This window comes from Aphis gossypii, chromosome X (assembly GCF_020184175.1).
Source record: "Aphis gossypii isolate Hap1 chromosome X, ASM2018417v2, whole genome shotgun sequence".
NCBI classification, from domain to species: domain Eukaryota; kingdom Metazoa; phylum Arthropoda; class Insecta; order Hemiptera; family Aphididae; genus Aphis; species Aphis gossypii.
In genome coordinates, this window is record NC_065533.1 from 45,252,444 (window position 1) to 45,264,905 (window position 12,462).

General features: G+C 32.8%; 1 protein-coding gene across 3 annotated transcripts; it reads right to left on the bottom strand.

Annotated features, from left to right (window-relative positions):
• Positions 1-587: 587 nt before the first annotated feature.
• LOC114128998 (uncharacterized) lies at positions 588-12,102 on the bottom strand. 3 transcript variants are annotated; one of them, XM_050205620.1, is made up of 5 exons: positions 11,901-12,102; positions 10,961-11,825; positions 8,058-8,337; positions 5,418-5,828; positions 588-1,447 (listed from the first exon to the last, which is right to left on the bottom strand). In XM_050205620.1, exons 2-5 carry the CDS (start codon positions 11,725-11,727, stop codon positions 830-832), a joined length of 2,076 nt encoding a protein of 691 aa, XP_050061577.1. In that variant the 5' UTR covers positions 11,728-11,825; positions 11,901-12,102; the 3' UTR covers positions 588-829. The 3 variants fall into 3 exon arrangements, with proteins under 3 accessions (XP_050061577.1, XP_050061576.1, XP_050061575.1); XM_050205619.1 differs by having other exon boundaries at positions 11,893-12,102; XM_050205618.1 differs by having other exon boundaries at positions 11,887-12,102.
• Between the last annotated feature and the right edge of the window lie 360 nt (positions 12,103-12,462).

A 12,462-nucleotide genomic window follows, 5' to 3' on the forward strand; every position in this document is an offset into this window, starting at 1 on the left:
GAAGTACAATAGCATATTTTTGGTTTTTGTAGTTTCTCACAATTATTTGCGGCTATAGAATACACATTTTGACTCAGCGAAATTAATATTATTTGATTTTTCTTCATAACAACTGGTTGAAATTTTATTATTATTAGTAATATTTGCCATTTTTTTTTTCATATAAACTATGTATTATATTTACTGATACATGTGTACATGTTGATCAAATGCAGCAAAGGTAATTATTACAATGTTATTGAGATAACAATGGGAAATATATACTGATAAACTCAAAGAGATTAATATTTTTTCATTGTTATTATTATTAAGAAGTAAACCTAAGTTTGAAGGCACAAATAATAAGTAAATAAGATAATTATTAAGTGTATTATAAAAATATAAACAATGATAACATGCTATGTATTTGAACACAATCGGTGACTTTCAAAATTACTTGGGATTAATAAATTATAAACTTGCTCGTTAAAAATGAAAATTTTACGTATTCTATCCTTCTCGACAATTGTTCGTTACGACTAGGTACCCATAATAAATTCAAGTGTAATATTGTGAGCAGCTCCATAAAAAAAATAAAAAAAAAAAAATTTTAATTAATGAATATCATGTTAAATAAAAATTAAAAATACATTTATCAACATATAACAGTAGGGAGTCCTCCTTGATGATGGTTTTTTCCATCTGACTACATGAAAATGTAATTGCATTTATATGACGTGTACATGGTTAATTAATTTTTTTTTTGTTTTGATCGAAAGTAACGAGATATCCACAGTTTGTATTTGTAAATTAGTTCACCAAATGGATGTATGTATATATATAATATGAATTAAAACTTTTTCCGTTCGCGCACGATGATTCGGGACTTCCGGAACGATATAGGCTTCCTCGTCCTCTTCGCGTCATCCGTGTCCTTGGGCGTGATACACCACTGGACGATGTCTTCGGCTTGCTGTTTGGTTTGCACTCGAGTTATTATGCCAGTGGTCTTAGGCTCAGTCGTGTGTTTGGAGTTTTCCTCTTGGAGCTGTAAACGTTCCCGTGCCTGGCGCTTCCGGTCTTTTATGGCGATGGCGTCCCATTGTAGCTGGGCTTGCCGGTCGTATGCAAAGCATGCCCTGGCCATTAGCTGTTGTTTGTCATCGGGATCGAAGACATTGCCAATGTGCACCATACACGATTTAACCTTTGCGTACAGTATCTCCGACAACCTCCGGCAAGCGTCCACGGCTGGATTTCTACCAAAAACATTAGACGTTTCCCGTGCAGATTCCATTGACTTGGCCGACGGAGGTTGACGAGCTGTTGAACAGTCGTCGTTGGTGACAGGTAAATTTTGGCAGTGTTGCAGACACAGCCCCTCCAGCATCTGTTGAGCGTCCATTATTGACTCTGACTTTAAGTCCCGATTTTTCATGTGCAGTTGGTATTTTCTCACTACTGGGACCTACATCAGATCATGTTGTTAAAGATTAGGAAACATCAATAGGATAACGGTATATGGTTAAACATCTGAAACTCAGAAATCGTGAGTCTTTGTCATAAAATAAATGTGACGTTTATAATATTATATACCTACGTCGTTTTTGTCCTATAATATAATATAAATGTATACATATATATCAGCCTTCAATTTTATTTTCTGATATTGCGCCTACTCACTATTTTTCCGGGACCGATTTGAATGTATACATAATAGTAGGCTTTTTAACACTATGGCCTACAAGCTATATTTATATTTATGTCATACCTTTCGATAATATCATTTCATAGGGGGCCAAATTTCCCGATGACCTTCGAAACGATCCCACAGTGAATACCAATTTCGACGGTTCTAAATAATTCAATATACATAATACACATACTAGCTTTTTTTTTTTTTTAGGAAAATTTAAAGTATCTATAGTTCATGATATACTTCAACACTAGTTAATGTTTAAAAAAAAAAAAAAAATATATGTTTCATTATTTTTTTTATTTAATATACTTAAGTTGAAGATCATTGACACACATAATATATAACTTCAACCGCAAAGCATTTAATATGTGAACACAACATTTTTATTATTTCTTAAATTTTTTTTAGTTATTTACAGTTGTTTGAAATGCTATTGAAACGTTAGAAAACGTCATGTTTTATCGTTCCTAAAGTTTACGAGTATAAAAGACGATAAATTAAACGGTGATTTTGTTTTTCTCAAAATGTGCACTTTTCTTGGTAGATACGGATTTTTTTTTATTTCATAACGGCCGTTATGGCATAGTCCTCCACATAATTCCCGTCACCCCATCTGGTGCGATAAACATTTTGAATGCCCATTCACCCAGAAAGGTCCTTTGGGTAATCTTATGCGTTTAAAATAATGTCATACTTTACTACTATGTATACAGCCTATTGAGAATCATTCACCTCGAGGCTAAAACAATTTACTGTCACTAGTCAAAAGACAAAATATACGGCGTAATGTATTTGGTCACAACTTTAAATCGAAAACTATATAATATTATTATAACATGCGAACTATAATAATACGATTTTGTATTACAGCTACCGAATAAATAACAGACATCCAGTCTCCGCGGAACATAAAATAGCGACACATTGTATGTTTTTATGATTTAAAAGTTCAACATAATAATTTTTTATGGGACATTAATTATTACCAGTAAGCAATAGATGAAACCGAAAAATATTAATGATGCACACTATATAAAGTACTAGCATTCGGAATCATTTACTCTATGTGATTTATGAAATATTATACCATGGTAAAATAATACAATTAGACCGTATCGTAAATCGTTACGTTCAATAAATTGTTTGACAGACGTTATTTTGTCGTAGTCGTTTGGGAGTCGTATTAAGTTTGATGCACTATTAGTGAAACCGAATGTTTTCGATAATATAGCAGGTAAACGTTTTTCTAACACGTTTCATTTCGTTTGCACGAGCTCTTATGCAGTTTTCCGTAAGATTTTGCGTTCAAACAGTACCCATGTATAGTTAATAGTATATTATTATGTTATTGTACTGCACGTGTTTTATCATAATATTAATGTGATACATGTATTCGTAACGAGATTAAAACGAATTATTATCCGGTCCTCCACTCCTCCGACATCTCACTCGGCCTACTACCGAACCGGGTAACGATAGATCGTTCCCCGTCGTACACCCGTTATTATAATATTCATGGTTCGTTAAAAACTCCGTTTAGATAAATCAAAATAAAAAAAAAAAAAAAACAATTAGCGGTACGGGGTATGTACATATGTATAGCGACAGACTTTTACCCATAATACCATGTATAATGCGGTCGGCGATGGGTTTTCGCGTTGCGGCCGTGGCACGTGTCTCCGCGCGAAATAATTCGTTCCGCGAACGGTTTCCACGCACGCGGCGTCTGGATAAATGAGGGGGCGTGGTCGATTATTGCGCGGCTTATTGTCGAGCCCATAACTAAACAATATGACACGCGCGTGTTGTGTACGCATGCCGAACGATCAATGTGAAACAAACAAATAAGTCTGCAGTGATCCGCACACTGGACGCACGCCCCCCCCCGAAAACGAAAAACGGTCTCCCGCCAACAAACCGCAATGAGCCAAAAGTGCGTATAGGTATCGTATAGGAATAATAATTGAAAATTCGACGACACAACGATTGATTTGTATAATAGGTAATGCCTACCTAAAACCATACCACCCCTAACTGCAACCCCCCTAACCACCCAGTGCCGTAGCCGATATAGCGTGTATAGTAGGTGTATACAATACAGCCATAAGGCATAAGTATAATGTGATACGGTAGGTGCTTACGGTTGTTTGATTCGATCGAATGAACCCAACATTCGCGGTGTAAAAAATAAAAACAATCGAGTGGGCTGGGAAGTTATTTCGTCGGAAAGTCGTGGTCGATATTATCGTTAAAATATATATATATATAAAAAACAATACGAGTATGAGGCTGCAGTTCTAAAGAAAATCGGAAACGCCTATGTGTTGTATACAATGCCCACCGGTCGTTATTTACGTTTACCAGACAAAAACAATGACGCGACGGAGACAAGGCGAATTTCCGAGTACCGTTCACCGGAGCATAAATAATATAATGTATTATATTGTATATCAAAATCAGGCGATTGACAAAAATAATGTTAATAATCACAATATTATATGCACTTTTTAACAGCTGGTGTATAGAAATGGGAGTTTATCGATCGCATTGAAAAATGACCATTTCGTATACCTGCAATATTTATAGAGTTCGATTAGTATTAAAATTGGTTGACCAGTTGCGCTAGGAAAGCGTTTCCTATAAACTGTGGTCCGCGGACCCCGAGGGCCACGAGAGTAAATTAAAAATACTATATATACTCATAAAATCGAAAATACCAATGTAATATTTGTATTACACTAGAAAATATTCTGTAATAAATAAATACGGCGTAAGACTTTCGGACAACGACTGAGCAGAAATATCAGAAGGAATAATTAGATCTTTTTTAAACATCGTATTTCTGTGAAAAGGTTATTTTTACTCAGATGCAAACAAATAATAAATATGAAAATCTACTACAAGTAGAATTCTATTTACGAATACTCCAACTATCTAACATATTATATTCTAATATACCGATTAGGTGTAGAAGAACAACACTCAGCAGCCATCACATAAACTATTTTTTTTTTTACTTATTATACAAATTATATATGTATTCATTGCTTTGCATTTATTTAGTGAATTTTATATCATAAAAACACCTACATTCAGTTAAGAAAATTAAACTATACAATTATTACAGATATTATTAATATTATTTATTGATGTTTTTATTTTTACTTTTATTAAGGGATTCGTGACTAGTTATACTATCTCAAAAGAATTTGGCGGAATAAGTTTGGGAAGCACAGTATTAGAGGACAGTCGCTGATTATTTGATTATTTAATAATAATATTTATCCAGTAATTAATTATTGTTAATTTATTATTGATCAATATAATATAAACTTTATTTTTTTAAATTATTAAAATACATATAGGTAGGTAGCGTATATTGTATGATAATTCAATGAAGATGGAATAAAATTGGACTGAACAAATTTTTAATACTTACAGGTATAACAAAAAAATAAACGCAATTAGTTTACGACCTTGAAATATAAGAAGCTCATTAATATTGGTACACTGATCCTAAAATAATAATAATCATACCTCGTAGAAAGCAATAAGTAGTTTAAATCCCATATTTCACTTGATGGTTTTACTTATCTAATATCTATATAAATCGTAATGGTTGATCGATACAATTATTGATTTGTCTAATTATTAAACTATAACCGTACGTATACATTTTTATGACAACAAAACAAGATTTCGCGCAACAATGAGTGTTTTTTGCAATGTGTATTCTTACGTGGCATCGTTCGAGTTTTCCCACGAGACTATCCAACTGGAACCAAAGTTCATTGAACAGTATACCGTATTCTGTAATATCTTTGTTGACATCCTCAAATTGTTTTTTCTGGACGTCTAAACCCTCACGCTGGACATGTTCAATGTTGGCGTCTAACTGCAAAATCGCTGCTGGTAAACAATTTGTACTTTCCATTTTCACTTGAGTCACTGATTCCAAATTCTTTTGTACGATCTCCATTAGATGTTTTCGCACGGTTATCATTTTTTTTATACGCATCTCTACATTTTTAACTGACATAAAATAATGCAGTACTTCTGTTATGTTTGAGAAGTTTAAAGTTTCACATACGTATTCTACAGCTTCCATTGCCCTGCTTGTATCTTCTTTTTTTAACTTAAATCGGTTCACCTGAGAACAATGGGATCACTTGATCTATATTATTGTTGCATAACATAGTTTTAAAATTAATTTTAGTTTGTTGAAAACTTATATTATGATTATTTCGTTAGAGTTAATAATGAACAATTATACTTATACCAAAAAGTGTAAATGATATCAGAATGTTATTTGTGATACTAATTGCTTAATATTATACGATTTTCAAAAGTCGTATAGATATTTGATAAAAATACCAAGGTGATAAATTAAACGCAATATATTTTTTTTAATCTTGCAATATAACACCTAAATTATGGGTACGAGATATCTAGTACATATTAGATATTTTTTGAATATTTAGTAAAAAAAATCTTTGCTTATATTATTTAATGGATATAAAAGAGTATTATATACCTACATCATAAAATATAAACACTAAATAGTCACTTCAAATAGTGTATCGTACATTTATTATGATATTATTTAATTTTTCATTAAAATTACGATCTGCTTTCGGTCTACTGAACTTAATTTGAAGGGGTATTTTTCAAGTACAATCAACAAGTGTAATTAGTTTTCAGGATTTGCATAATTTATTCATTGTTTGTTCAATCGAAAAGATACAATTATACTATCGTATAAAAATCAACATCATAAAATGCTGAAATGAGTACATGTAAAATTCTGAATTTCCTATCAACATAATTAGTTGTTTTTGTATAAAAAACTTAAATACTTTTTTAAATATGATTGGTGTTGATAAAAAATGTATGTTCATAAACACATAAATAAACATTTTTAAAAATAATGCATGAACTAATAAATATAAGTGAAGTAGACTATGGCATTGTGCATTTGTTAAAAAAAAAAAATTCGTTATTTAATTGTAATACGCAAAATAATAGTTTTAGAATAGGTATCAAATTTTAGTATTATTATTATACTAGTATACACAGTTGGTATATAATTTTTTAACTTGTCAATTTTTAACGAGAAATACAATAGGTATATCGAATGAATGCTAATTTTATTCTACGATGAAAGATTTAACGATAGATCTTATGTACTTTCGTGGTATTAATATCTCTATATAAATGTTTATAAATTAAACTTGGTAGCTATTTAGGAGGGGTTTAGGTGTTTATTTAGTGTGGAGTTTAATGACTTCATTAATTCATGATAAGGATAAATAAATTTCAAAAATGCGAGTGTTACGAGGAGTTAGCCTTGGAGAATTGTGAAATAAAACCTATTTTATAGAAATCAGATTGATAACAGAAATAATCATATAAATTGAACATTGATAATTTTAAAGTAAAATTTATAAAATTTTTGAAAAATGTTTCAATTTCAATCGTATAAATAATAATGATAAACATTAAGGTCCACATCACACGTTGTCGCGTTAAGTTAAACAGATTAAATGCAATCAAACACAATTTACTGCTACCACGAAAACTTATATCTTGTTTTAATTTAGTGATGCGACGAATCTTTTAAGAGAAATCTGTTATTATTTTTTTAATGTTATAACTTATGTCTTATAATAAATTAATATATTGTGGATTTAGCATTATTTTCTTATAAGTTATGTAGATACTACTTATTATGATCTATTGACTTATAATTTAGGTTAAAATTTGATTTTTCGTTAATAGTTTTAAAAGTAGAAAAAAAATATTTAGATTTTGAACAAATTGGGAAATATATTAGTTTTAAATTAGTGGTGTTTATCAGTTCATATTTCTTCTATCAAATAAAAACTCGAAACATTTATTCTAAGGATTATCCATGACTACCATAGTCATTATTATTTTTATTAATAACATAAACATTCAAATCAATAACGTATTATGAATAAATTGTTGAATAATATCCAACATCTTTTTTAGCAATTTGTTTGTTGTCAACTAACTATAAATAAACTAATGCTCAATATATTACTTTTCAAATTATATTATATTAAGTTTAAATTTATATATATTTATATGAATCGACTATACTGTTATACTTAAATCATAAATATTTTTTATGAGCAACTTGAAATTATTAAAAATATCTATTTACCATTGTTATTTATAAGTTTAATTAAATCGGAAATATGTTTAATATTTTACAACCATGTGCAAAGTAGAGCATTTGCATTTGGTCATGCCTCTCCATCTGTACTTGGTAATTTATATGTATATCTATAATTATGCCGAATACCAAATAGACTATACTTATAAAGTATTATAAAAGTTCAAGTAAGTTATATACCTTTTCTTGGGGAAATGTATACGTCATGTTCGAAGTAATGGTATCTGTTAAATCTGTCATATTCGAAGAACTAGATAGCTCCATACTGTCTTTCGTGGACAATGTTTGTTGCTCCATCATTCCAGACTCGATCCAATCTCTCAATAACATCATATTCTTGTCTGGTTTCTTTGAAGGATGCATTTCCGAATCAGATTCAACCGATGGGATTCCATCTCCAGTAATAAATTCTACTTCCTCGTCAGAGTTATTGTATATCCGATTGACTATCATCTTTCTCCTTTTTATAAATTGTTCCAATTTTAATAATAGCTAGGCTAAATGTATTGTATTGTGTACAATTTAATGCTCTAAGTTGCATATTAATTATTGATTGGAAATTGGAAGTGTCAGAATACTCGTGCGACTGTCATATTATTGTTGTGAATTTCGCTGAATACCATTAGAATAATAGTTCATTATGTCACTCTTAATCTAGTCATTTGGACACAGGAATGAAAATTTTAAACTATAAAGTAAGATATTTGTATTTTAAACTAAGACTATTATGGTATTATGGTTAGGACATGAGACTCCGTTCAGTGCAATGATTTAATATTATTATGATTCACTAATAATATTATCTTTATTTAATATCTACTATGTAATATGTTATCAATGTATTAAAACGCCCAATCAATTTGAATTGTAAATATAACTGTAGAATAAGTTTACATGCACGTCTAAAACAAATTTACCTAAATTAAAATTAGTTAATTCACGGAGTTAAATGTAAAGCGTGTAAGATGCTATTAATTCAGTTTAATATAGATTTAATTTTTGTACCTAAACCGGTTAGGTTAATTTACATTAAAAATATGCATTAGAAGTAAGGAACTAACAAAATATGCATATTAACTGAAAACACTTCTATAACATCGCGGTAGTGCAAAAAGGTATTTTAATTTATTTAATAGGTCCATTAGGATAGTTCAAATTTTACTTGACATCAAATACGAACTTCATTCGTACCAAATAAATTTGAATTAGAGTATAAATCAGTCTGTTGAGTAGTAATGTAACATAACTAATTAGTTATTGTAACGACGTTACCTACGTAATTTCATTAGTATTGTTTCCATGTAATGAAAATGTAATTTAAATCTCTTTTGATAAGTAATTCTTAATTCTTTATAATATTTTGATATGTACTAAAATAAATTTATTTTAATAGTTAAAAATTAATAATATTGTTGTATGTTTATTATTTTTAAATTTTCAGTTAACTTAAGCAATGAAATAAAAAATAAATAAAAATGTAATGCTGTACATCAAAACATTTTTATTTACATATTTATTACAAAAATATTTTATAAGGGTTAGGGTTAGGTTAGAAGTGTTAAGACAATAGATGACCAAAAACTTTACTGAAAACTTTACTAAAACTTCATTCGAATGTTCATTCACCAACAGGAATAAAAATAATCGTTTGCTTAACGATTTAATCGACAAATTATTTATTGTGTTATTACCATACTACTATTACAATTATTATAAATACAATAAAGTAACGATTATTACATCATTACTTGTATTTTATAAACATAATAATATGTACATTAGGTATATTATGCTGACTAAGCGTTAAGTTCCCCCGTTTTATTCCACATTTATTATTGTAAGGCTTTGTCCAAATATCAATATGTAAGAGAACAGCAGTTACGCCAATTACCATCACGCACATGCATGAACTCCAAGACTGCCCCACATTTTGGTAAACTTTGTGGGTAAGTAATAATAAACTTTTATGTATTGACACTTAATAGATCAATCTACATTTATTTGTAATATTATTATCCAAACTACCTTTCGTGATCTTAAGCTGCGGCAATAATATATTCAAATGAAACTAATTTCTTCCCCGAATCTATTTTATTTAACTAGGCATCTTCGACCACGTTACATACTAATTATGTATTCAGAGTCCTATTTAGGGGGGGGGTGACTAGGTGTGAGTAGCTTAGGGGCCATCATGTATTAATTAAGCTTTACTAAATTATTTTTGTTAAAATTCGTTAAAGTATAGAATTGCGTCGAAATTTTAAATTGTTATCTAATCAGTAATAAATGATTATTAAGATTAAGTTGGAAAATCGTACGTAATCGTCAACAAAACCCATCAAAATATAAAATTATATCTCCTTTAATAAAATTAAATTCACTAGTTCGGCTCTCTGCCAGAAAGGACCATAAAAAACATAGGTATCTACTGGATTTTTCAAATGTAAGTGAAAAGTTTAGTGATCTAGTCTAAGAAAAAAAATGTGTTCAAATTAAAACCTGATCATTTATTTACTTGTCTTTATATTTTTAATTTTTATGATTGATATTGATTTATGATTATTAAGAGTTTAATTCAATTATGTACGTTTTATTTATATCAATCATTAAATAATAATTAATAGACTTATGTTATAATCATAAAAAATAAATTTAATATAAACAACGATATAGCCAAAAAAAAAAAAAACTGAGCTACATAATTTTCTTAAGTATAGCTCGGTATGTATTAGTATTTATGCAATACGTTTTTATCCAGTTTATATAAACTCGGTGATAACTTATCGCCTACACGAGTCAGTGGATATATTAGCAGCGTGATATTTTTTATGGTTTTATTTTTTTATCCAATTATCATCTATTTATCTAATATTTTCAAAGAATAATCGAGTGTATCGATTCCAAAATGGAACGTTCAAAAAGTCACACGTAACTCTCGAACGACACTGTCAAGTCGGAACACGCCTACTCCGAATCGAATTTTCCCGCTAGAAAATTATTACGCTTATCTTAAGCAAAAAAAAAAAAAAAACAAAAAACAAAAAACAAAGAAAACCAACGACGGACATAAAAAAATATCTAACCTGTTCGATTCCAGTACCGATATCCTGTTGTCGAGAACGCGCCTCTGCGCTCGGTTCCGTCGCACGCGACGGTCGTGCTCGGCCGCCAGCCGACAATAATCGCGGTTGTACGCGACCGCCTCTTGCTTGGCGGCCGTGCCGTACGCGAGCAGTTCGACCACGGCGATGGCCTGCTGGCGGACGTCGGCGGCCAGCTGCTCGTTGAGCGCGTCCCTCATGGCCGTGTTGTCGGCGATGATGTCCCGGGCCCTGGCCGCCTGCCGGTTGCCCAGCTTGAGCGCGTCCACTTTCTTGTCCATCGTCAGCGGGTGCTCCAACGGCGGCGGCCGCTTCGGCGCGCGGACCGACGCCGCCCGGTCCCGGGCCTCGGCCACGCTCGCCTTCAGCCGGGCCAGGCGCGCCGTCTTGTCGGCCACCCGTTGCCGGCACTCGTTCAGCTGGTGCCGGCCGCGCACCAGCTTCTCCGTCAGCGACCGCTCGGCCGTCACCGCCGACTCCATCCGGCGGTACGCCTCCCGCCCGGCCACCGGCGAGTCCGGCAACAGGTGGCTGACCACGTCGTACCGGTTGCCGACCGCTTGGCGCAGTCGGGCGGCGGACTTCTTGACGTCGGCCAGCCGCTCGGCCGTCGCCACGTCGTCGGCCAGCCATTCGGCGTCGTACGACCGGTGGCTGGCTTCCGCCAATCCTTTGTACGTGCCGCGCTTCCGGTCGTTCGTCCACCGCTTGTCGTCGGCCCACTTGAGCCGACCGTAATCGGCGGCCATCGTGCGGCGTTACCGCGTCCGCGGTATACGCGTCTCTACGCGGTCATACAGATCACTATTGTTGCCAACGGTGTTCGCGGTAACGAGACGACGGTACCCTGCAATATATTATTATATTATTATGTTTATACGGCGGACCGTTGGTAGACACAGCTGAACTGTTACTGAACGACCACTGTGTCTCTCTTTGATCGCAGACGTGGTCGTGGAACGTTTCGCGATGTCGTTCGGCTAATATATTATTGTTTTATGATGATGATATATTTTGTTGTATTTCCTCGTGCTTTTCAAGTCGATGGCGTTGCCAAGTGGATCGGCGAAAATCGTTTTATTATTGTTTTACGGTATGTCCCGTACGGCAATACGTGTGTAAGACCGTTGTCGCGGAAACGGCGAAAGAAAAAGAAAACTTTCTATATGCCTATAGACGACTACGCACCTCATAATAGGTATGCCGACTGTTGTATTGTTTAATTATTAATCTAAACGACGAGACTCATCGATCGTTCGTAATGTTTTATGCGGATTACACTGTTCACGAGACGCGATGTATAGAATGATGTACTATACATATTCGTAATATCAACGATTATATTAAAAAAAACATTTTTTTTGTAATTGAAATATTAGTTTACTTTATGGATTCGGGACGACCTGTCCAACGCCCTGAATCCTAAACAGAGCGTTTTTCATACTACGAATTACCGTGTCTATTGAAATTGGCTTGTAATCAAA